This window comes from Neolamprologus brichardi, chromosome 22 (genome assembly GCF_056152115.1).
Source record: "Neolamprologus brichardi isolate AB-2024 chromosome 22, ASM5615211v1, whole genome shotgun sequence".
In the NCBI taxonomy this organism is placed as follows: domain Eukaryota; kingdom Metazoa; phylum Chordata; class Actinopteri; order Cichliformes; family Cichlidae; genus Neolamprologus; species Neolamprologus brichardi.
In genome coordinates, this window is record NC_142124.1 from 2,326,190 (window position 1) to 2,352,884 (window position 26,695).

At 42.5% G+C, this 26,695-nt stretch overlaps 1 protein-coding gene and 1 pseudogene across 1 annotated transcript; one reads left to right on the forward strand and one right to left on the reverse strand.

Moving 5' to 3' along the window:
- The first annotated feature begins 202 nt into the window (after positions 1-202).
- Positions 203-15,819, forward strand: LOC148096570 (uncharacterized). Its single transcript, XM_087835134.1, has 7 exons — positions 203-347; positions 466-576; positions 10,269-10,334; positions 13,915-13,974; positions 14,230-14,372; positions 14,627-14,733; positions 15,463-15,819. The coding sequence occupies exons 1-7, from the start codon at positions 203-205 to the stop codon at positions 15,578-15,580; spliced, it is 750 nt and encodes a 249-aa protein (XP_087691260.1). The 3' UTR covers positions 15,581-15,819.
- On the reverse strand, positions 1,279-2,119 carry LOC148096571 (uncharacterized; annotated as a pseudogene).
- Positions 15,820-26,695: the final 10,876 nt, after the last annotated feature.

Here is a 26,695-nt window from a genome sequence, read left to right on the forward strand (position 1 = left end):
TGCATTTGAAGTGAACTGAACTTCAGATCTTGTTGGATGCTGTTAGTGCTCATAAATAACTCAACGTTTCACACATCATGACGTGACAGGAAAACTGTGGCTCTCTTCTGGTTTGACTTCCTGGATATTTTCAGTTCAAAGCTGCCTGACTCAAAGAAACAGGCAGACAGTGACGGACGGTCAAATATCTTCTTAGCTTAAGATGTCGACACAAACTCAAGGTGTCCATGACTCCAGGGTGAAATACAGCAGAGGGACCCATGAGGATGGAAGAGGAAGAGAGCAAATCGAGGTGGAGATGTTAGACGATGGAGAGCAGAACCCTGCTGGTGGATTACAAGAAGCTGGTAAGTAGGAAAGAACTAAAAATACAAACTACAGATAATAAAAGGGAGGAAGAAGAAGGAGCTCCAGAGTCCCTCATTAGTGCTCCATGAATGGACTCTTTGTGTATTTTCTCTGTAGCTGAACACACCCAGAGAAAGCTTCCAGCTGTGGGCAGCAGCTGCTTCAGAGCGTTTGAAGTGACCCTGGGAGTGCTGTATCTGCTGATTCTGGCTGGAATCTCAACACGCTGTGAGCAACTTTATTTATCGTGTCAGATTTGTGATTTTTAACATTTTAAGGGAAATTATTTGATGTTGTTGACCTGATTCTGTTTACTTCCTGTTCTCTCTTCATGTTACAGTTAGAAACAGTCACTCTGCAGAGTTTTCTTATAAATGTTACACTACTGCTGAAATATGTTCACTACCTACAGGCTGGTTAAAAATGTGCTGGGGCCCAGCTAACTGATGGGATCTACACTAAATTAAATTAACTAAAGACAAGCTTGAGGCTATCGTGGCTCAAGAGTTGGGAGTTTGTCTTGTAATCGGAAGGTTGCCAGTTCGAGCCCCGCCTTGGACAGTCTTGGTCGTTGTGTCCTTGCAAGACACTTCCCTCTGGTGGTCAGAGGGCCCGGTGGCGCCAGTGTCCGGCAGCCTCGCCTCTGTCAGTGCGCCCCAGGGTGGCTGTGGCTACAATGTAGCTGCCATCACCAGTGTGTGAATGACTGGATGTGTAAAGCGCTTTGGGGTCCTTAGGGACTAGTAAAGCACTATACAATACAGGCCATTTACCATAACCCTTTAACATTAGTAGGGATGGGTATCGTTTAGGTTTTATCCGATACAGTACCAAACTGGTACTTTTGAAACAGTGCCGGTGCTTGAAACGGTGCTCGAACCGGTGCTTTAAGAATGGAGAACACAAAATATGTCCAAAAACCTCTCATGTTCAGCTGTTTTTTTGTAAAAAGATAACAATGTTAGCCTGCTCCATCCAAAGTGGAGGAGTGGGAACAAGACCAGGTTTCCTCCAGAAGGTTTGCCAGTTTTTTATGAAGCCCACATTGTTTTTTGGACACCACTCAGACAGCCAGCAATTTAAGGAGAACATGCGGCTAAACATGTCCCTCCTGGTCTGATTGGGGAGGGGACCAGAGAAAACTACAGAGTCCCACATTGTTTTGGCAAAGTTACACACCAATTCAATATTGATTTTAGGGACCTCCGATTGGCGTAACCGGGTGTCATTACTGCCGACGTGAATTACAATTTTACTGAATTCATGTTTACCCTTCCCCAGCAGTTTTACATTTCCTCAATGTCGCCTGCTCTGGTCCCTGGAAGACAATTGACTATGGTTGTTTTTGTCTCTCGCTTCACATGTCTGAGAACAGAATCACCAATTACCAGAGTTTGACCCCTGCTGGGTGTTTTGCTGAGTGGGGAAAAAAAACCCGTTAGACACAGAAAAAGCTGGTGGTGTACCTGGGTATTCTTTTTAGGACTACACTTCCTCCTCACCGTCACCCAGCCATCTTGTTTCACCAGCTGCTCGGGGCAGTCTGCCGTGGGACAGCTAGTAGGGCCAACGCTACCTGTGGCTGCATCGGCTACATGGCCATGTCTAGCTACAGATTTTTCAAGGGTGTGAAGCCGAATCTCCAATTCAATCATCCTGGCCTCCAGAGCATCACCTCCAGAGTATCATTACTGATAAAGGAGGTTGAGGAGTAACTAAAATTAAAAAATAATGAGCAGGAAAGTGCAGCAGGGACGGGTGAAGAGGCCATGCTGGCAGCGAGTTGGCTACGAGCTAAGCTACGCTAAAAAGTAAAGACACAGTGAGTGAATACTGTAAATATAATTAGCGTGTTGTATATGTATGTATGTACATATGTATATATCGGGCGATCGCGGCTCAAGAGTTGGGAGTTTGCCTTGTAATCGGAAGGTTGCTGGTTCGAGCCCCGGCTTGGACAGTCTCGGTCGTTGTGTCCTTGGGCAAGACACTTCACCCGTTGCCTACTGGTGGTGGTCAGAGGGCCCGGTGGCGCCAGTGTCCGGCAGCCTCGCCTCTGTCAGTGCGTCCCAGGGTGGCTGTGGCTACAATGTAGCTGCCATCACCAGTGTGTGAATGTGTGTGTGAATGGGTGGATGACTGGATGTGTAAAGCGCTTTGGGGTCCTTAAGGACTAGTAAAGCGCCATATAAATACAGGCCATTTACCATAACAGGAACAGGAAGTGATACTCAGAGAGGGCGAACACCAAGTGAAGGACAACCCAGAGGAACCTTCCGTGGTTCTTGATTTAAGTGGTTGTAATTTTTTTTCCTATTCATTACACATGTCCCAAAATTTAGTACATGAAGAATAAACCAATTTCAGGAAAAGAATGAATTTGAGATGTGTTAATTTAGCAGTTGCATGATTTTTAACTTGTAAAATGGTCAAAATCACACACTTGTTTGTTCTAGAGGTCATTCTGTGTTTGTGGTTAGAAACATCCACACTGATTTCTAACAGGACCACAGACTCAGAATCCTCCTTCACTCCAGAAGGGCTCTTTCAGATGTGCTACACTGAGTGTAGCACAGTGCTGTGCCTCCTCAAAAACACCGGCGGCGCCATGAGCAGGCAGCGGCTGATTTATTTTGTTTTGTTTTGTTTTTTTTTCAAGACCGAGGCACGATGCGTACCACCTACAATAGACAATTTCTGATCAGAATCAGTGAAAAGAGCACAATTTCCATGACTAATATGCCGATGGAGAAACTGGGTCTGGGTTTGTTAACTCCCCCACCGCCCACCGAGGCAGCGAGACGCTTTGCACGTAAACAAAAGCAAGGAAAGCGTGTCGGTGCTAGCGCTAGGCTAAAGGCTAACCTGTTCCGCCGGGCACTTCCATCCATCCCGCTCTCCAGCGTTTGCTCCCTGGACAGTTAAATCGATTATCTTTGGCTCCAACATTCGACCCAGCACAAAGTTAAGAACTTTTGTGTTTTCATCCTCACGGAAACGTGGTTTCCTGAGGAGCTGAACAAGTTCTACGCATGGTTTGATGCACTGAACAACACACAAGCAAAGAAAGCCATGCCCACCACCACCGACCATACCATCTCTCTGCCTGCAGCTGACCCGAGGAGAACTTTCACCAAGGTCAACCCACGGAAAGTTGCTGGACCAGACAACATCCCAGGTTGCGTGCTGAGAGACTGTGCTGATGAGCTGGCCGATGTCTTCACAGACATTTCAATTCATCGCTGAGCCAGATGATCATCCCAGCATGCTTTAAGTCCACCACCATTATCCCGGTGCCAAAGAAATCCTCAGCATCCTGCCTGAATTTCATCGCCCTGACACCCATCATCATGAAGTGCTTCGAGAGACTTGTCATGGCACATGTGAAAAGCAACCTCCCCTGCTCACTGGATCCACTGCAGTTTGCATACTGGCTGAACAGCTCGACCGAGGATGCTATTTCCACTCCACTTCACCTCTCCCTCTCCCACCGGCACAAGAAAGACACCTATGTCAGAATGGTGTTCATTGACTTGAGCTCAGCATTCAGCACCATTATCCCCCAAAAACTGTTTGACAAACTCAGCAAGTTGGGACTGAGCACTTCTCTCGGCTACTGGATACTGGATTTCCTGTCAGAGAGGCCTCAGTCCGTCCGAATCGGCAACAACACAGGAGCTCCTCAGGGCTGGTTGGACTCATCAGCAGCAACACAAAGTCAGCGTACAGAGATGAGGTTCAGCAGCTGGAGTTCTGGTGCAGCAAGAACAACCTGTCACTGAATGTGGATGAAACCAAGGAGATGATTGTCAACTTCAAGAAGACTCGCTCCACCCACACACCACTCAGCATCCACGGTTCCACGTAGAGACTGTTAACAGCATCAAGTTCCTGGGAGTTCACATCTCAGACGACCTCATCTGGACCACCAACACCACCTCCATCACCAAAAAGGCCCAGCAGTGCCTCCACTTCCTGAGACGCCTGAAACAGGCCAACCTCCCTCCTCCCACCCTCACCATGTTCTAAAGGAGCACCATAGCGAGCTCCTGACCAGCTGCATCTTCGTGTGGCTCGGTAACTGCAAAGTCGGCGACCTCAGCCAGCTACATCGGATCGTCAATGCAGCTGCCAAGATCACTGGAACGTCTCTCCCTCTGCTACAGGGCATCTTTCACAAACGCTGCATCAGTAAGGCCTCCTGCATCATACTTGACCCCTCCTCCCATCCGGCAACCGCTATCGCAGCATTGGGGCCTGATACTCCAGACTGTGAGATAGCTTTTTCCTGCAAGCCATCACAGGGCTCGCAAAATCGCTAGCCCGACGTCCCGGGGCTAGCGATTTTTCCAGTCGGGCCACCAAAATCTATCTCTGCCCTGCCCGTCGGGCTATCATAGGAAGGAAAAATATATGTCAATGCTTTTGCATTCTTTCGGAAATGTAGCTGGGTAATTATGTCATTGGCATCGGTGAGCCACTGTCAATATGTGACATATTGAAATCGCGTTTGAATTTGCGCTTGTTTTTTGCTATCACTTTGCAATCGCGCGAACTGTGTATAGAGAGCGACAGCACTGATTGGTGAGTGAGGATAATTTGTGCATTTGTTCCTCTGACATCGTCTTATCAATCGTTAGCTTACTATGCAAACATGACAAGTGAAATCTCCTGCAGCAAGCTTAAACATGTGAGAGGTTGATCGCGCAGAGAATCGCTGAGCGTTACGTGAGTGCGTGTGTAAAAGCAGCAGGATATATATTTTAGTTCTGCTGAGCCAAATAAGACAGGTCAGGGTGAAGAAGTGACAGCCAAAGAAAAGCTTACCACAAAACGGAAAAGTTATGACAAATCAAACTATAAGGCAAAGAGAATGTGCAGCTTTATGGTTTCATGGACAAAAGAATTTCTGTGGCTGCAATATGACGAGCTATATAACCAGGGCTGCACATAAGTGGTCCGCAGGTGCGCATTCGCTGTCAAAATAAAAAACGCAACGCGTGTTTGCGTACATAAGATTTTCTGGACGAGGACAGACATTTGTTTAGAACTCTTAAAGATGTCGAAGAAGCTCCTTTAAGCAATTACTTTGGTTTTCCTCCACCTCCAAAGAAATGTCAGAAGGAGTCCGAACCACAAAAGAAGCGCGTATTCTCGGAAAAGTGGTTGCAGGAGGTGAGCTGGCTTCAAACAAATGATGAACACACAGAGATGTGGTGCAGAATGTGCCGTGAAAATCCCACTATAGCGGACAAAAACAGTGCCTTTTATATGGACGCAAACGCGCGTTGCACGCAAACGCGCACGTCTTTTATTTTGACAGCGAATGCGCACATGCGGACCACTTATGTGCACCCGTGTAAATAACATAATGTTCTGCCGGGTGTGTTGTTGGTTTTCCCTCGATTTCTGAGTCGACAAGCGCCTTTGTTACTGGGACCAGTAATTTTAAGAAAGGCCCCCATTAGAACCCATGAGAAATGCAAGAAATGCATTATTGCTCAGTCTGCAATATCTTTCCCGGAACAAACACCAATTGCAAATAACATACTAAAAAATAAACCTGAAAATCAATCTATGTTGCAAAGAGTGAACTACCACTGGCAAAATTTAGCAGTCTTTGCAAACTTCAAAAAGCAAATGGCCTAGATCTTGGTTCCACTTGCCTCTTACCCATGACTTCAGTGGAAATTTCAGATTGAGGATCTGACACAGACTGATTCATGTTCTACACAGTTCTTACAAGTTCATAGAAATTTCTGTTCAATTAGAACCAAGTATTTGAGTTGATGATTGTAATTTTTATACAATGTTGTAATTTGTGTTTCAACAATTTTTTGATTAATGTTTTGTTTCCTTTACAATATTATACTTTAATGTATAATATTGTAAAGGAAACAAAACATCAATCAAAAAATTGCTCTCTTTTTTATTCGGGCTACTTAAATTTATCTTGGGCTACCAAAAACTGAAGAGTCCCTGCCCGAAGGGCTACCAGGGATTTTGAAATTTTGCGAGCCCTGCATCAGATTCCTGAAATCACTCATACTGTAAACTCTCAATGGTGGCCAGCGCGGGCGGCCACTCAACGGGAGCAGGCAGCGACGTTGCGCCATCGGTGGGGAGAGCTGCAGGACCAGACAGAGCCCCACCTGCAGAGAATCAAGGATCTGGTGGCATTTAATCTGTTGTTAGACTCAATTGGTTTCTCTCAAAATGTAAAAGAACCCACCCACCACTTCAATCAAACTCTAGATCTTGTTTTAACATATGGCATAGAAACTGAACATTTAACAGTGTTTCCTGAAAACTCTCTCCTCTCTGATCATTTCTTGATAACATTTACATTTACAATAATTGATTATGCAGCAGTGGAGAGTGGACTTTATCAAAGTAGATGTCTTTCTGAAAGCGCTGTATCTAAGTTTAAGAATATAATCCAGCCACTGTTATCATCGTCAATGCCCTGTACCAACACAGAGCAGAGCAGCTATCTGAACGCTACCCCAACAGAGGTCGATTATCTTGTTAATAATTTCACCTCCTCACTACGTACGACTCTGGATACTGTAGCTCCAGTGAAAACTAAGGTCTCTAATCAGAAGTACCTGACCCCGTGGTATAATTCTCAAACACGTACCCTAAAGCAGATGACTCGTAATCTGGAGAGGAAATGGCGTGTCACAAATTTAGAGGATCATCATTTAGCCTGGAGAAATAGTTTGTTGCTTTATAAGATAACCCTCCGCAAAGCCAGAACAGCTTACTACTCATCACTGATTGAAGAACCCCAGGTTTCTCTTCAGCACTGTAGCCAGGCTGACAAACAGTCAGAGCTCTTTTGAGCCAACCATCCCTTTAACGTTAACTAGTGATGACTTCATGAACTTCTTCACAAATAAAATTTTTATCATTAGAGAAAAAATTACCAATAATCATCCCACAGATGTAATATTATCTACAGCTACTCTTAGTACCATTGATGTTAAGTTAGACTCTTTTTCTCCAATTGATCTTTCTGAGTTAACTTCAATAAGTACTTCCTCCAAACCATCAACGTGTCTTTTAGACCCCATTCCCACAAAACTGCTCAAAGAAGTCCTGCCATTGATTAATTCTTCGATCTTATATATGATCAACCTATCTCTAATAATCGGCTATGTACCACAGGCCTTCAAGGTGGCTGCAGTTAAACCTTTACTCAAAAAGCATCTCTAGACCCAGCAGTCTTAGCTAATTATAGGCCAATCTCCAACCTTCCTTTCATATCAAAAATCCTTGAAAGAGTAGTTGTCAAACAGCTAACAGATCATCTGCAGAGGAATGATTTATTTGAAGAGTTTCAGTCAGGTTTCAGAGTTCATCACAGCACAGAAACAGCTTTAGTGAAGGTTACAAATGATCTTCTTATGGCCTCTGACAGTGGACTCATCTCTGTGCTTGTCCTTCTTGACCTTAGTGCAGCATTCGATACTGTTGACCATAATATCCTATTAGAGCGATTAGAACATGCTGTAGGTATTACAGGTATTGCACTGCAGTGGTTTGTATCATATCTATCTAATAGACTCCAATTTGTGCATGTAAATGGAGAGTCCTCTTCACACACTGAGATTAATTATGGAGTTCCACAGGGTTCAGTGCTAGGACCAATTCTGTTTACATTATACATGCTTCCCCTACGCAGCATCATTAGAAGACATAGCATACATTTTCACTGCTATGCAGATGACACCCAGCTCTATCTGTCCATGAAGCCAGATAACACACACCAATTAGTTAAACTGCAGGAATGTCTTAAAGACATAAAGACTTGGATGGCCACTAACTTTCTGCTTCTTAACTCAGATAAAACTGAGGTCATTGTACTCGGCGCTGAAAAGCTTAGAAATATGGTATCTAACCAGATTCTTACTCTGGATGGCATTACCTTGGCCTCCAGTAACACTGTGAGGAACCTTGGAGTCATTTTTGACCAGGATATGTCCTTCAACGCACATATTAAACAAATATGTAAGACTGCGTTCTTCCATTTGCGCAACATCTCTAAAATTAGAAATATCCTGTCTCAGAGTGACGCTGAAAAACTAGTTCATGCATTTATTACTTCCAGGCTGGACTACTGCAATTCATTATTATCAGGATGTCCAAAAAACTCACTGAAAAGCCTTCAGCTAATCCAAAATGCTGCAGCAAGAGTACTGACAGGGACTAGAAAGAAAGAGCATATTTCTCCTGTTTTGGCTTCCCTTCATTGGCTTCCTGTTAAATCCAGAATTGAATTCAAAATCCTGCTCCTCACATACAAGGTCTTAAATAATCAGGCCCCATCTTATCTTAATGACCTTGTAGTACCATATCACCCTATTAGAGCACTTCGCTCTCGCTCTGCAGGCCTAGTTGTTGTTCCTAGAGTATTTAAAAGTAGAATGGGAGGGAGAGCCTTCAGTTTTCAGGCCCCTCTTCTGTGGAACCAGCTTCCAGTTTGGATTCAGGAGACAGACACTATCTCTACTTTTAAGATTAGGCTTAAAACTTTCCTTTTTGCTAAAGCAAATAGTTAGGGCTGGACCAGGTGACCCTGAATCCTCCCTTAGTTATGCTGCAATAGATGTAGGCTGCCGGGGGATTCCCATGATGCATTGAGTTTTTCCTTTCCAGTCACCTTTATCGCTCTCTATGTATTAACAGACCTCTCTGTGTTGAATCATATCTGTTATTAACCTCTGTCTCTCTTCCACAGCATGTCTTTTATCCTGTCTTCCTTCTCTCACCCCAACCGGTCGCAGCAGATGGCCGCCCTTCCCTGAGCCTGGTTCTGCCGGAGGTTTCTTCCTGTTAAAGGGAGTTTTTCCTTCCCACTGTCGCCAAAGTGCTTGCTCATAGGGGGTCATATGATTGTTGGGCTTTTCTCTGTATCTATGAAGCGCCTTGAGGCGACTTTTGTTGTGATTTGGCGCTAGATAAATAAAATTGAATTGAATTGAATTGAAATTGAACTTAGTGGAATACATTTTAAAAGTAACCTTCCCAACACTGGAGATGACAAAGTTTACTTTGACTTTGACTGACTTGACTTTGTTTGCTGGGATCATCATCCTGTCCATATGCTGTAAGATAAGATACAACCTCTGAACTTCTCCTGCAAATGAATGTATGACTGATACTGAATCCCAGCAGCCAACAAACATGCAGCTTCACAACCAGAACGTGTCCTTCTGCCACAGCAAATACAGGAAGTACATGAAGCCAACACAGAAGCAGCAAAAACTGCATTTCCTTTAATGACCACTGGAGGCTGATGCTGAAAGCGAGTCAGTCCCCACAGACTCCCATGTTAAAATGAGCACCTTTGCTGCATTAAAAACATGTTTCCATTCAGGACCAAATGAGTTTTGGTCTCTAAGGATAGTTTCCTCTTCATAAAAACTGCACGGTGGCAATTTAAATGGAATTCTCTGATCAATAATATGAGCTGCTGTGTGGTACAGCCTGACCAACACGTTGGTTTTGCTGACTGAGCTTCTAGTATTTCATGAGTCTGTTACTTAGCACTGATTAGCAGGTGTGTGTCTGTGTGCATGATTCCTGGCTCATATCTTGTGTGTGTTGTGGAGGTGGAGTGAATGTTCTTGTTGTTCCTTCAAACTCTTCACTCAACACGGTGATTCTGTGATTATATCAACAAAGCAGACAGGCAGCAGCATCTGCTGCAGACTGATGCAGGTGCAGTCACACTATGTTAGACAGTGGCCGTCTGTCATTGTGCGACTAGTTAGATCACTTGGTGTGTTAAGCAGCTAGCTAACAAGCTAATGTTAGTCCCATTCATCTAAAGTGAGAATAAAAAAGTCCATCTGGGAAAGTGGAATGATTTGAAATCTTAAACTAATTTCCTGTTTTGTTGCATTTCTAACCAGATATTTTAGTGAGTTTGGAAAAAGAGCAGCTGCAGAAAGAAGTGAAGCTGAAGGACAAGATGGAAGGTAAGAAACTATTAATACTTAATAAAGTTGGAGATGACTGTATTTGAAAGTGGGTTAATTTTATGTTTTAAATCAGGTTCTTGTGTAAAGATAATCTGATAAAAAGAAACAAAACAAGTTACATCTGCAGACCTCCCAAACTAACATAATCAGGAGAAAACTGTTCAAAGTCAAAGGCAGCTCAGCCCTACAAACTATCAGTTTATGTTGTCCACGGTGTGGTGGAAGCTTCAGGACCCAAATGCAGAACATGGTGGACAAATGTTAAACACAAAGTGTGTTTATTCCAGGAAAATACAGATGGTCCGGAAACAAGAAACAAAAATCCATGAGGTACAAGAAAAACAGACAAAAAGAGTAGGAACAGCACAGCTAGTGAGACGACTGGACAAAGGGCGAGGGAAACAATGGGAATGAATACTAGTGATGGGAATTCCGTCTCTTTTTAGAGAACCGGCAGTGGACAGTTCTCAGGTGCCTGTGCAGGTTGTTTGTGGAGCCGGCTCTATATGATATCCTTTTCTTGCAGACTCTACACTCTGCCTTTTGTTGCGAAATCAGTTTCACCCGGTTCTTTTTATTCCTCAGGCATCCAGAGACGGCACCAGAACTCAGTAGTCATTTCACAAAACCTTTATTCATCTTTATTCATCTTCATTTAAGCATGCATCTTCTAGAAGGGAAGACGTGCAAGGCCAGTGTCCCTCTGCAGATCTTCACTCCTTTGTCTGTTACAGCCAGCTTTATAGAAGTGACCCCATCATAAAACCCCCACGGTGTGCTACAAACTCTGTGTCTGTGTGTGTGCACGAGCACGTGAGTGCCTGTGTGTGCGTGAGTGAGTGTGCATGTGGGTGTGGGTGTGTCGTAACAGTCAAAGCACTTTGTGTCTGTGTGTCTGTATACGTGACTTCCTGGGGGTCATAAAAGTAATCTCACTCAAGCTACACCAAATTCCTCTACACAACATAGAAAACAGAGTTAACATGTTACAAACACTGAGACCCCCACTCTGCATCCACTGGGCCATTGGCCTCTTGTTGTCTTACATTTACAGATAAGCAGAGTCTCCTGCAAACCTACTTCTAAGTTTATAACAATTATGAGTTTTATTAAAGGTACAAGCATCAGCATCAGCAACCCCCAACTGTAGCTTCCTGTCTCCTTCTATGGCAGCAGAACCCAGTGTCCATAAATTTCTTTCCTTCTAAACAATTACACTCTCAGGCTACAGCTAAGCCAAACTAAAACACAGGCCAATCCTTCCTTATTCCTCTGATCTGAACAAATTTAACACATCATATTATAATAATTATTTTCTTGTCCTCACACTTTGTACTGTCAATGAAATATAAATAGTTCCAGATTGTGCTTCTTTTCTTGATGTCACTCATTTTCATTACTACACCTTTCTATTGTGATGATGTTGTCTGTTGTTGTTGTCCGTGGCTCTCTCTCTCCTCCCGCTCTGTTCCTGTGCTGCTGCGAGTGTAACTACCGCCCCTCTCCCCTCTGCTCAGCGCAAACACAAGGCTCGCGTGCGGAGTGAAGCAAAAAAGAGATGAAACAGGAGGGGAACACAGCTGAACCTAATCACAGAAAAACAGACAAAGAAAGTAAACTAAATACCAAACACAGCAGACGCAGGTTAAACAAAGGTTAAACAGAAAGTAATCAAACAAAGGCAAAATCAGGGACTGTAGGGCCAAACATCGCTAATCGAAGATCAAGAAGATGAGTGACAGGTGCTTTGACCTGTACAAAGTAAGTGTTCATTAATCTTTTGCTTGAAATTAAAAATTTAATCTTTATTATTCTAATTTCAATAACATCGATCCAACATTTGCCTCAAGCTCAAGTTTCCATATTCTCACACGACCTGATTCACACTGATACACGGTCAAAACACTGTTTGCCTCTGTCCCATTTCATCACACCTGAGCACCACTGAACCTGGATTAAAAGGTTATGGCGACAGTGCCAAGTAGGGCTACTACTCCCTCTAGTGCTGAGAAATTACAATAGCACCAAAAACATAAAATGGCTCCAACACTGACAGAAACTTTACACAAAAGGGCAGAACACTGACAATATAATATATAAAAATAAATAAAAAATAACAAAACTCATACACGAAGAGAAGAAAATACATGAATAACAACCCAAGAATAACAAACTTACATAAAGAAAAATAGAAAAGGCCAAAAAAATCTAAATCACAGGACCATAACACAACCTGCTTCAAAGTGAAACAGTGAGAGCTTATGATGGAAAAAAAACAAAAACTCCAAAACAAATTTGGTCAAAGTATACAGAAAAGTCTAAATCTTGGGCCCATAAACGACGTCAGAGTAACAGAAGTCTACTCAAAATCTGATAACAACCAATGCTGCGAACTCAAAAAAAGTGACCTACCTAAACAAGACAAAGGGGAAACTTAAATATCAGCCCACAAAAACACAAAAAGGTGTAAAACACACAAAAACCTAACTGAAACTAACATAACAAATTCCATTTCTTCCCCATGATTCAGAAAACATAAAACATAAAAAAACATCCAAAAATAAAATGTGTTAATGACATTAACATCACAATAGCTCCACCTAGTGGTGAAACACTAGCATTTCAACAGGTGTTACACTGATGTTTGGTAGATATTAACTGCAGCCATTACAGAGCTGCACAGGTGTGGCAGGTTGGAACAAGGAAAAGCTGAATGAGTCCTCTGCAGACGGCGGCCATCTTGGCTCTGTATGTAATCATTAGGCTGCATGTTGGTGCACCAATCACAGCAGAGTACCTGCACATGCCCGTTATCATCCTCTCATTCAGTCACAGCTGAGGCACAGCATGCAGAGCTTTTCATGAAGGACAGAAAAACACAGCAGTTACACAAAATGACACAAATATGATGACAGTCATAACAACAGGTCAAAGTTCAGTCTGTTACTGTATCATAGACACTTATGCTGTGTGTGCTATATGAGATGCTGCAGTCAGTCAGTGTGAGTCTTCAGCAGTCTGAGCTACAAAGATGGGATCTTGGCTGCAAATGAATGTATGACTAATACTGAATCCCAGCAGCCAACAAACATGCAGCTTCACAACCAGAACGTGTCCTTCTGCCACAGCAAATACAGGAAGTACCTGATCACATGGAAACACCTTTGATATCAGGAAGTGTTGAAGCCTCAGAGCAGCTTTGTCTGAATGTAAAAAGACATATTTTCAGTGAGAACAGGCACATGTCACATGAGTCAGAATCTATTCTTTCAAAGCATATAGATAACATCTCTGACTACAGGTGTAGAAATGCTGTTTGATTCTTCACCTTCTTCCTCCACACTGAAGCACAATTATTCTGAATCTTGTCAGTGGTTTTTGTTCACAGTTGATACGTATTTAGCTCATCAGATTTCCTGTAGTTCTAACACCTCCACCCACAGGACATGTTAAAGAACAATGGCTGCAAGTTTCTGACTCTTATTGATATTTGACAAAGCAGAGGAAGAAGATTATTTCTGTTCAATGTTTCACTCATTTTATTTTATTTTATTTTGATTTCACTAAAATATTTCAGTCGCTTTGAACGACAGTCAGCTACAGGAAGAAGTGAAGAAGCTGAAGGAGAAGATAGAAGGTAATAAAGTTTGAATAACTAATAGAAAACATCAGTGTTACACAGTGATAACCTGATTGTGTCTTTGTTTTGAATCCTAAATGTTTGATGCTGTGTAACAGTTTCTCTGTATAAATGTAAGTTTCAGTTAATTATGAATAAGAGAGAAAACCTGAGTTTAAATGAAGTATTTACAGGGAAAATGACAGGGACCAAAGATTAATGTGATACAACATGACACAAAGTCTGACTTTAAAACATGTGTTTGACTTTAAGAGAAGTGGTGTCCAGAAGGATGGAGGAGATTTGGAAGCAGCTGTTACTTTATATCCACTGAGAGTACAAGTTGGTCTGACAGCAGGAGAGACTGTCAGGATAAAGGAGCTGATCTGGTGACGATAAACAGCAAAGAAGAACAGGTGGGTGTGTTTGTTCATGTCTGTGTGATCTTTGATGGAGCTGACAGTCATCTGTTACTTGTGTTTTTGACCTGCTGTCAGTCTGTGACCTGCTTCCTGTTTCCACTCTGATGGATTTCTCTCTGATTTCTGCACAATGGAAGAAAAGTTTCATCACATTTATTCTTCCTTCAGACATATTCACAAGATGATGTCACCACAACAGAAGTGCTGAATTATGACTGGAGACAATATTTGTGTCTCTTCTCAAACAGGAATTTGTCAGTAATTTCAGAAGATACTTTTGGATTGGTCTGAGAACCAAACAGACATCAGGAGGATCTAAATGGGAATGGGTGGACGGAGCACCGCTGACAGAAACGTGAGACATTAGTTTGTTTCTATTCCAGAGTTATTATTTAGAAGTAAAACACTGATGTTTTGGAAGATAGATCAGCAATACATGAGTTGAGCTATTTTCCAACAGCCCCACAAACTGAATGTAAAGAAAAGCAGAAATCCTCCTTTGAATGAACAGCTGTGCTTGAACTCTCTTCATCTGCAGTCTGTGATCACGTTCAGTTACAACAAGTCAGTTTGAAGAAATCAGGATTGAAACATGTTCAAAGCAGCGACCGACACATTTCACTTTGTTCAATTTGTCTTCATGTTTTTTGTGCTGTAATGTTTCTTTTCTCACAGAACAAAAACTGTTTCAGAGAATTCCTGTCTCTTCTTCTTTGGTGTTTGTAAAACTTCAGAACATATGAAGGAAGAAGCTTCAGTAAATATGACCTGATAGACACACATTTCAAAGTGATGTCTGTAAACAGCTGACAAAACAGTTTCAAACAGCAGAAAGTCAGCTCTGACTTCTTTTTATTCTCCATTTTTACAGCAGGAAGATTTCATATTCATCAAAGCTTGAAAGCTGTTTTAGTGTGCATGATGATTCTCAGAGAAAAGTCTAAAGGAGGGAAAGTGGGCGAGAAACCTGGGAAAGAAATACAGGAAATATTGGGAATATTCCAAAAGAGACTCATATTTATATGAATGTGACAATAGTTATGAGTTTAGTCCAGTTTCATATCAGATTTGATCTCTCTGACAGGTTCTGGGAAGAAGGATATGGGAATCCTTATTCTGGTATCTATGGAGTCTGCTGTGACTATGATAGGAGATGGGTACAGTACAGTTCTGGATCAATGACCTTCATCTGTGAGAAATGAGTTTGGTGCTTTGATGTAAATGTTTGAATAATCCAACCAAAGACACCTCACCATGAAATGTCCTGCATGAGCCTCAGACTCAGCTTACAGTCTTTACTTGTTCATTCTGCATCATATATTGATTACATATATTGTCCCTCTGTGCTCTGTGCTGTACAGTAAGGTTGGAAGTCATCCACACAAAACCTTGAAGTACTTCATTACTCTGTAGTTCCAGCAAATTGTTCTAATAAAAGTCAAAGTGCAGCTTGTCTTTACTTTGGTTTACTTGGTTTATTCATCAGTCTGTTGGTCCTAAAACTACAGTAAATGTCTTTTTTCTAAAAGTTCAGCAAAAAATATGTTTGATTCATAAGAATTTTAAAGATTCTGATCAGCTGGAATATCAGAAAGACATTAAATCTAAATTTAATTTTTTATTAAATTTAGATTTAATATTGTATTCAATGTGGAAGTTGTTTTTCAATTTTTTTGTAAAATGGATCTGGAAGCCAAATATTTTGCATGAGGTTTTTTGTGTTGATGACTTTGTATAGTTGTTTTTGTACTACAGCATTAGGTCATAGCACAAGTGTGTTGTTCTTTTACAATAAACAGCAAAAATCAGAAAGTGTGTTTGGATTGACAACAACTGTGATGACACATTATAACCTGTTATTAAAGTTCTGCCCCTGCTTTGATCAAATGTGGGTTACTGCTGGTTAGTTAGTGTGACTTCATACAAACCTGTGTGTTACACCAGTGGAAGAAGCTTTTCCTTCATCAGTCTTCTTGTTTCTTACTATAGGGGTGAACAGCTACACCAACACTCTCTGGCTCTATGCTGCCCCCCTGTGGTCACAGTTGTAGTCAGTGTTGGTGTGAAATGTTTGAAAGCTTCAGCACCACAGACAGCTACAGGCAGCTCCACCCTCTCTGTACCATGTCTTTCTTAGATGTGAATAACAAAATAAAAACAGTGGAAGAAAACTATAAAAGGTTTATTCAAATATGAAATAGACTCAGCAGTCTGCAGCATCAGAAGAAGTGACACAAACAGGTGCTGAGATGAAGTGAACATAGAGCAGCATCATTATTTTTTAGACTAGTGGATTTGCAATAATACATAGAAATATTTAGATGTTTATTTCACTACATGTTCACCACACACACGCACATATATACATATACATACACATATATATACATTAGTGGTGCAGCGGATCACGGTTGATCCATAATCCGAACTGATCCCACTCCACGGTTCGGCACGCACGTGATCCAAAGATTCGAAAAAAACTATGTGTATGATGTGCATGGTCAGTCTGTCTGGACCCACACCAATGCACATACTAACAGATCGAGACCGAGGACACCATAGCCATCGCACTCCACACTGCACTGACAGACCTGGAACAACAGGGGAGGTCTGTCAGAATGTTCTTCATTGACTTCAGCTCTGCCTTTAACACAATAAATAGCAGACATTTTGATCAATCACAAAGTTAGCCAGCCTGGGGCTCCCGCCACCCACCTGCTCTTGGATAAAGGACTTCCTGGTCAACAGACCCCAGCGGGTGAAACTGGGTCCTCACCTCTCTTCCCCTCGCACTCTCAGCACCGGCTCTCCAGGGCTGTGTACTAAGCCCGCTACTCTACTTCCTCTACAAATCTGACTGCAGTCCCGCCCACCCAGAGGAGAACATTGTCGAATTTGCTGACGACACAACAGTGATGGGGCTGATCACAGGGGGAAATGAGGCGGCTTACAGAGATGAGGTCCTGAGACTGGGAGAATGGTGTGCATCAAACAACCTGGCACTTAACATCACCAAGACGAAGGAACTCATCCTGGACTTCAGGTGGAACAGAAGTGCCCCTGCCCCCCTGCATATCAACAGAGAATGTATAGTGTGAGTGGAGTCCTTCAAATTCCTTGGCGTCCACATCTCTGCAGACCTCTCCTGGGCAGCTAACACCACGGCCCTAGTCAAGGAAGCCCAGCGGCCACTCTTCCTAAGGGAGCTCAGGACGGAGCAACTAAACACCCCGTGTTTGGTGACCTACAGATCCACCATCGAGAGCCTGCTGACCTATGCAGTGACAGTGTGGCACGCCAGCTGCACGGAGGCAAACAAGACATCTTTTCAACCTAATGCCCTCTATAGATCCATAAGGGCCAAAACAAACAGACTCAGGGATTCTTCTTCCCCAAAGCCATCACCATACTCAACACAAACTTGTACAACAGTAGTCTGCTCTGAAATATCATCACTTCTCTACCTGTCTGTCTCTGTGTCAGCACTGTACTTGGTATTTATATTTATAGTAAGTGTATAGTTAAATTATTGTATAGTTTTTATGACGTGCTATAACCCCTAACCCTTAGGTTAACCCTTTGCTTTGCCTTCTGACAATAGGTCACAACATGGTCAAAGGTCACACATTAGTACAGCAAATAGTATAGTTTTTTGTGATAATCTTATGATATACATGTGAATAATACTTGACCTAACTACATCAAATATATGGGTTAATTGCATTATAAACACTCCAGTGCAGGTTTATAGCAATGACTGTAAAACAGCTCCCCAAAAATGAGGCCAAAACGTCTCTATCGCCCCCTGGTGTCTGGCTGCAGTATAGGTCATAAACCCCGCCTCCTCCATGTTAGCGGATGGGACTGGGGTCAGACTAAAATAAATTCCAGAGATTCTTTCTTTTGTTATCAATAGTTCTCATCACGCCGATTGATGTTCAAGGGGTCTCCTCTCCCATAAGTTTGATTCTAATTCCTACCACAGTGATGTTAAACTGTGGTCGTCATCATAGCAGCTTTGACTGACAGCTGCAGTCACGGAGAAACTTGCGTATCTCTGTTCAAGAATAGCAGATAGAGCGTAGGCTCTCAGAGGCGGGCCAGCGTTTACGCTACGAAAACACGACCGACTGTTTTAACCTGACAGCCTGAGGTGTTCTTCGGTAAACTGGACTACCGACAGAAGGACCCGAGGCCCCGCTGCACTTTTTCGGTAAGTTAAACGTGTTTGTAAGCTACTCCGTAACTACCGTCCTTAGCTCGGTCCTGAGACCTAGCTAGCTAAGATGAGCACTCGGCTGTCAGGGTTCGTTTAGCTAATCTGTGCAGGTGAATGAATTTACCCTGACTAAAGAAATCAAGAGAAACGCCCCGGGCTGCTCAGTCACTAATTATTGTTACTGTACTTTTATTACAAGTGTTTTACTGTAAAAGCAACAGGCTGCATCCTGCTTCAGCTCCTGTGCAGAGCTGATTATTAAATTAATCTGTAACTATGGATTAAACTGTAGAACTGAAAAAATGTAAGAGAAGAGCTTCAGATCCTGAGTGTGTGGGACAGAGAAGGATCAGCTTTATTTCAGATTTGATAGTAGGGCTGGGCGATATATCGAGTTTTTTAGTATAGATATAAGATGTGACAATATCCTTTATATCGATATAGTCTATGTTACTTATACTTGTGGAGCCGCAAGTTTGCCTCTCTTCCGTCCACTTTTGTCTCTACGCAAGGTTACTCGGCCTCGCCTCTCCTTCACTGAACACAACTCCCCCGTAGCTTCACCTGTAGTCAACGACAAGATGAACACGGCAAATATCGAGTTACCGTGGATCGCCCCGTGTGTGGGGCTGGACGGCGTCAACGTGTTAGCGAGCTAACCGCGCTAACGACATGCAGGGGCTGCATGGCCTAAAATTCTTTCATTTTCAGCGCACCTTATGTATGAATTCTGGTTGTGCTTACTGACCTCGAACCGATTTTATGTGGTACACGGCGCTCAGCAATCTGTCAAAAATCTTTTAGTAAGGCAAGGCAAGTTTATTTGTATAGCACAATTCAACAACAAGGTGATTCAGAGACATTAGAAACAAAAACAAATAAAAAGCACGATTTAAAATTGATTAAAACAAGCAAACAAACAAAACAGTATATAAAATCAAAAATCAAAACAGATAAAATCAGAACAGTAGATAAAATCAGTAGTTAAAATATAAGTTTTGAAATTTAAGCTTAAGTGCGGATTTGGTGTTTTATTCAAATGCAGCTGAGAACAGGTGAGTCTTCAAACTGGATTTAAATAAACTGAGTGTTTCAGCTGATCTGAGGCTTTCTGGGAGTTTGTTCCAGATATAAGGAGCATAAAAGCTGAATGCAGCTTCTCCGTGTCTGGTTCTGACTCTGGGAACTGATAAAAGATTGGATCCAGATGACCTGAGCGATCTGGAAGGTTCATACGGGGTCAGGAGGTCACTGATGTATTTTGGTCCTAAACCATTCAGAGCTTTATAGACCAGCATCAGAACTTTAAAGTCTATCCTCTGACGGACAGGCAGCCAGTGTAAAGACCTCAGAGCTGGACTGATGTGGTCCACAGTTTTGGTCTTAGTTGAGCAGCAGAGCTCTGAATGAGCTGTAGTTGTCTGACTGATTTTTAGGTAGACCTGTAAAGATGCTGTTACAGTAATCAAGCCTACTAAAGATGAATGCATGGACTAGTTTTTCCAGGTTCTGTTGAGACATCAGATCTTTTATCCTTGAAATATTCTTGAGGTGATAGTAAGCTGATTTTGTTATTGTCTTAATGTGTTTTTCTAAGTTTAGGTCTGCATCCATCACTACACCCAAATTTCTCGCCTGGTTTGTGGTTTTTAGGTGTATAGATTGAAGTTCTCTGGTGACCTGTAATCATTTTTCTTTGGCACCAAAGACTATTACTTCAGTTTTGTTTTTGTTTAGCTGGAGAAAATTGTGGCACAACCATTCATTAATTTCCTCAATGCATTTACCAAGAGCCTGTACAGGGCCTCGGTCTCCTGGTGACATTGTGATATATATTTGTGTGTCATCTGCATAGCTGTGATAGTTTATTTTGTTGTTCTTTATAATCTGTGCCAGTGGGAGCATGTAAATGTTAAACAGAAGGGGTCCCAAGATGGAACCTTGGGGAACTCCACATGTGATACTTGTCTGCTCAGATGTGAAGTTACCTATTGATACAAAGAATTTCATGTTTTCTAAGTATGTTTTGAACCAGTTTAGTACAGTTCCTGAGAGACCTGCCCAGTTCTCCAGTCGTTTGAGTAATATGTTGTGGTCAACTGTATCAAATGCTGCACTGAGATCCAGTAAAACTAAGACGGACATTTTTCCACTGTCTGTATTCAGACATATGTCATTGAACACTTTGGTCAGCACTTTGGTAGTACGACTTTGATAAGCTACGGAGCTGCCCCGCTTGATGGATTGTCGGAGCATTACGGCTACCGTAGTCAGGAGCCTTGCGGAGTGATACGCACTGTGCTTCAACGTAATATTACAGTATTGTGTGTGTACAAGGACCATAAATGGCGCCTGTAAGAGACGTGGTTACGAAGCGGATTTCAAACTCCAGGCTGTCAGTCACGCAGTAGAAGTTCGGAACAGAGCAACTGTGAAATCTGTCTCTTTGTTGTTGTGCTCAGCATCTTTTAGTTTACATTTTGACTGCACAATTGTGAGCTTTTTGTTATGCACAAAAACAACATAGTTTTCTTTTATTTATGGAGCATTATTATTTAATAAATGCTGATAATTTATCTTTGAGTAATTTCTTCATGTACATCTACGCTGTATGGTAATAAAAGTGCCTGTGTGACATCTGGGACACTGCTTTGACTAACAGGGCTCTAGAATAACTTTTTTCCATGGGCGCACTCAATTTTTTCAACCGCATCGCTTAACACCGCAGTTTTATATGTGCACTTTTTTTGGGGGGGGGTTGAAGTCCATACAGACAATATTCATTTCTAAATGATTAACTAACAATCTTGTGCTCAAAGTGCTTTGTCAATATTGTAGAAAATGTTAAACTTAATCATCATCTGACGACCTGTTTGCTGTTGCATGCTGCTGAAAGGCAGTGGGGAGAGGGGACACTTGGGCAGTGCATTTATTGCAGCATATAATGTGTTTTCTGGATACACTGTGCTTTTTCAGCATTCAAAGATTGATGGCTCCGTGTCAGAGCACTGGCTATGAATTTCAGACGGATCAGGCCTTAACTTAACAGAAAAGTTATCAATAGTTCTTTTCATCTGTTCTTATTACCCACAGCTACATCCACTTCTGTCAGGCCTAGGCTGCTCACTAGGGCTGGGTATCATCACTGACTTCTATAATCCAGTCAATTCCGGTTCTCAAAGTCCTGATTCGATTCAATTTAGCCTCAGACAGTCAGAAATTTTATAATTCTGATCATTTATCAGTACTGATACATGTGAGACTTAATCAGAGTTGTGAGCATCACAGCAGATCCCTTTGTGTGAAAGTAACTGAGAATAAAACACAGAAAAACATGAAGGAGATTTATCTGGTCTGGCTTTTTATAGCAGATAACCTTAAAAATATTCTGCAATATTCTGTAATTTTGCACAATTTTAAAAAGTTTAAATTTCTTCAGTATTGAACAGCAGAAATTAGGCTTTCTTGTCTGAGGTCATTTAAGTGAAAAGAAAAAGAAAAGAAAAAGACAGCGGCCAACAGCACTGTAAACAACGGTAGACTGGTGGGTAATAAGCAAAGGAATAATGCAGAAAACAGATTTGAGACGGGAAACTGTTCTTGAAGTACAGAGAAAGAGAGCTGTGCATGAAGTGTGATTTTTATCGTGGTGGAAGCAAAACAGCAAAACTCGATGTTTATCAAATGTGAAACACAGTTTGCTGCTTTTTTTCGTCGTCACTTGTATGTTGAACTACAAACTTGTCATCTGGAATTCTTTCACAATTTTTTGCAGATAGTGTGTTATTTATCATAAAGTGATGCAGAGTTATTCATACCAGAGTAACCAGAGAGGATCATATATTTTTAAATATATAACTTTCTGCAGGACTGAATATAATATCTTTATGTAAAAGTCTGGAGCCTCTGGGGAGTATCTGAGTATTTATTACATTACACAAACCAAAGGTCTCATCACAGTGTTCATGAAATGCTGGGTTTATCCATCTCCTGGGGCGGGCCTACGGAGGAGTGCTGAAGATTTCCCTGTGAGGGAGCTGCTGGTGAAGATCATGAGTCCTTTGTTTGCGGTCACGTCCAGCGGGTGTGTGGGCGGGAGCGTTACACTGCGCAGACTCTGCCTCCAAAAATGCAAGATGGCAGCCTCCACAAGCGGGATATTTTGGCTTAATTTTTGCACAATGGGAGGAGGCGGTGTCGCGTCGTCCATGTTTTCTGCAGTCATTGGTTTATAGTATGTGTGTGTACATGGCAGTAATTTTATTATGTTGTTTTCAGTATCTCTGTTACCATGTTACTATTTTTAAGTTTCATGAATGTGCTGCATGAAAAACGTTTATTGTGTGTGTGTGTGCGAGAAACGCCCTGTGCCTAAAACTATGTGAAAGTTACCGTATATATTTTCAGTGCAGATAGACATATACTGCATATAGTTATATATGTCATACAAAAATCCACCACAGCATGGAACAAAAAACACCCACATGTAACAGTAATAGCTAAAAATGTAGCAAAAGAAACCATAACAGACGAAGCAAAACCTTTCCATTGCCCAAATACTGATGTCATCCACCCCTCCAGAGGATTGTCAATTTCAAAATGCTCATGCATTGCTTTGGATAATGTTTGGAGGCTTTCCAGGGCTCTGGTTACAGAGCCGTCTGCGGCCATATTGTTGAGAATGAAAGTGCAACACATACCTCCAAACATTACACAAACACACCCTTTTTCCGTCAAGAGCCAGTCTATTCTGAACTGCCATGAGTGATGTGGGACCCAGCTGTTCGGCCAATCCCTCCACCGCATCCCGAGTCATTATTGGCCAACCTCAGAACATTGTAATGGACGTAATTAATTTGTTCAACATTCTTATTTTTAGTTACTGGGAAAAGAGCATTATAGGCAGGTTTTTAAACCCTGCTGCAAGCTGATCTAGTAATTTTGTGATGGTGGGCTGAGTGGCAGGCAGGAAAAAGCATCCAAAATGCAGGACTCTCAAAACAGGGCTGGAACTCCAAATGCAGCTTTATTGCGGGCAAAACTTACTCATGAAATAAAACTCACAAAAGCAAAACTCAGAAAAGAGGCACTGGAGGACTGGACATAACAAACACACAGCATGTTGAGGGTACGACATGACAGAGAGCACAGGAAAACACAGGGCTTACATACACAGGGGAGTAATCAGGGAATGAGAAACAGGAGGGAGACACAGCTTGGAGAAATTAGGCTAACGAGACGGGAGAAGTAAAACTGAACACAGACATGAGACATGAACTTTCAAAGTAAAACAGGAAACGAGAAGCAATTTACTAAGACACAGGCTTGACAGAGAGACAGAATTGACAGAAAATATAAACTGTAATACAAAATCAGATCAGCCCAACTCAAGAATCAGAACATAAATCATAATCTAGAAAAACACCAAAATATAAGACAGAAAAAGCTGGGTCAAAATGACCCAGAACCGTGGCAAATGTATGATCACTCAGGACTCACCTAGGGACCCTATGGCATCTATATACAGTGGGGCAAAAAAGTATTTAGTCAGCCACCGATTGTGCAAGTTCCCCCACTTAAAATGATGACAGAGGTCAGTAATTTGCACCAGAGGTACACTTCAACTGTGAGAGACAGAATGTGAAAAAAAAATCCATGAATTCACATGGTAGGATTTGTAAAGAATTTATTCGTAAATCAGGGTGGAAAATAAGTATTTGGTCACCTCAAACAAGGAAAATCCCTGGCTCTCACAGACCTGTAACGTCTTCTGTAAGAAGCTTTTCTGTCCCCCACTCGTTACCTGTATGAATGGCACCTGTTTGACCTCATCATCTGTATAAAAGACACCTGTCCACAGCCTCAACCAGTCAGACTCCAAACGCCGCCATGGCCAAGACCAAAGAGCTTTCGAAGGACACCAGGAAAAGAATTGTAGACCTGCACCAGACTGGGAAGAGTGAATCTACAATAGGCAAGCAGCTTGGTGTGAAAAAATCAACTGTGGGAGCAATCATCAGAAAATGGAAGACATACAAGACCACTGATAATCTCCCTCGATCTGGGGCTCCACGCAAGATCTCATCCCGTGGGGTCAAAATGATCATGAGAACGGTGAGCAAAGATCCCAGAACCACACGGGGGGACCTGGTGAATGACCTGCAGAGAGCTGGGACCAAAGTAACAAAGGTCACCATCAGTAACACACTACAACGGCAGGGAATCAAATCCCGCAGTACCAGACGTGTTCCGCTGCTGAAGCCAGTGCATGTCCAGGCCCGTCTGAAGTTTGCCAGAGAGCACATGGATGATACAGCAGAGGATTGGGAGAATGTCATGTGGTCAGATGAAACCAAAGTAGAACTTTTTGGTATAAACTTAACTCGTCGTGTTTGGAGGAAGAAGAATACTGAGTTGCATCCCAAGAACACCATACCTACTGTGAAGCATGGGGGTGGAAACATCATGCTATGGGGCTGTTTTTCTGCCAAGGGGACAGGACGACTGATCCGTGTTAAGGACAGAATGAATGGGGCCAAGTATCGTGAGATTTTGAGCCAAAACCTCCTTCCATCAGTGAGAACTTTGAAGATGAAACGAGGCTGGGTCTTCCAACATGACAATGATCCAAAACACACCGCCCGGGCAACAAAGGAGTGGCTCCGTAAGAAGCATTTGAAAGTCCTGGAGTGGCCTAGCCAGTCTCCAGACCTCAACCCCATAGAAAATCTGTGGCGGGAGTTGAAAGTCCGTGTTGCTCGGCGACAGCCCCAAAACATCACTGCTCTTGAGAAGATCTGCATGGAGGAATGGGCCAAAATACCAGCTACTGTGTGTGCAAACCTGGTAAAGACCTATAGTAAACGTTTGACCTCTGTTATTGCCAACAAAGGTTATGTTACAAAGTATTGAGTTGTATTTTTGTTATTGACCAAATACTTATTTTCCACCCTGATTTACGAATAAATTCTTTACAAATCCTACCATGTGAATTCATGGATTTTTTTTTCACATTCTGTCTCTCACAGTTGAAGTGTACCTCTGGTGCAAATTACTGACCTCTGTCATCATTTTAAGTGGGGGAACTTGCACAATCGGTGGCTGACTAAATACTTTTTTGCCCCACTGTATGTTGGAGAGTCAACAGATAAATCAAACGAGGAAGTGACCTTTTAAACAGCACATGGCGTCTACGCCGGGCAGTAAGCTGTCCTACCTTGTCTCCTGAGACTCTCACCCTCTTTTCACCCACAAGTATCAGCGGCGCTCCTAGGCACACCATGCAACACAACTCAATGTTCCTCTGGTAATTCTAACATATAGTCTGTATTCCCCACAATAATAATACAAACCCGATCCGGCCCAGGGGTCAGTATAAGTTCCATTTTCCCAAGAGGAATTAGCTTCTTGCAACCAAGTCTGTGTGTGTGTGTGTGTATGTGTGTATGCAGCATTTTGCATATCAGCATAAACACTTGTTTACAAAGCTTTCTTCATTGCACCAGCGTGTGCATATGTATTCGTGCGTGCATCACTTTTAACTGAGTCAGCGTGTAGGTGTTCATCACTTTCCTGTTCTGGTGTCTTGGGTAAACCACAGTCTGAAGCGTGCCCTGGGGTCCTGCCCTCCTCCTGCTCCTTCTGTCTCCTTTTCCTGTGTTGCCCGATCCTCTGTGTTGGTCTGTCACCGCCCTGCACAGTGTTAATGCAAAGTTATGGAGGTCAGCATTCTGTTGCTAGACCTCACTTTTCATTGGAGCTTGATGGGCGTGTCGTCACAGCTTTGTCAGCTGAGGTCTTCTGGGGATCTCCTCCTGTCTAGTGAAGCGGGCCTTGGGTTTAGTGCCCTCTGTCTCTGCTGTGTGAGGCGCCCCTCCTGCAGCTCAGTTGGGATTTTCAGATTGTTGTTGTGGGTTTATGCTGCTGCAGAGGTTAGTCAGGGTCACGTCGAAGAGGGTAGAGCAGGAGTCCAGGTCAGCTTTGGCTTCCGGGGCTTGCAGAGCAGCTTGTAATGGGGCATAAGTAGAAGAACAGACAGGGGTGGACAAACAGGAAAATTATGCACTATCTGGTGTATTATACCGAGAGTGGAGAAGCA

Excerpts from the sequence above, each read along its gene's own strand:
- LOC148096570 (XM_087835134.1), top strand. The coding sequence starts at position 203 with ATGTCGACACAAACTCAAGGTGTCCATGACTCCAGGGTGAAATACAGC. Across the intron at positions 348-465 it reads TGGTGGATTACAAGAAGCTG|CTGAACACACCCAGAGAAAG; the intron begins GTAAGTAGGAAA and ends TTTTCTCTGTAG. Across the intron at positions 14,734-15,462 it reads GGAGCACCGCTGACAGAAAC|GTTCTGGGAAGAAGGATATG; the intron begins GTGAGACATTAG and ends TCTCTCTGACAG.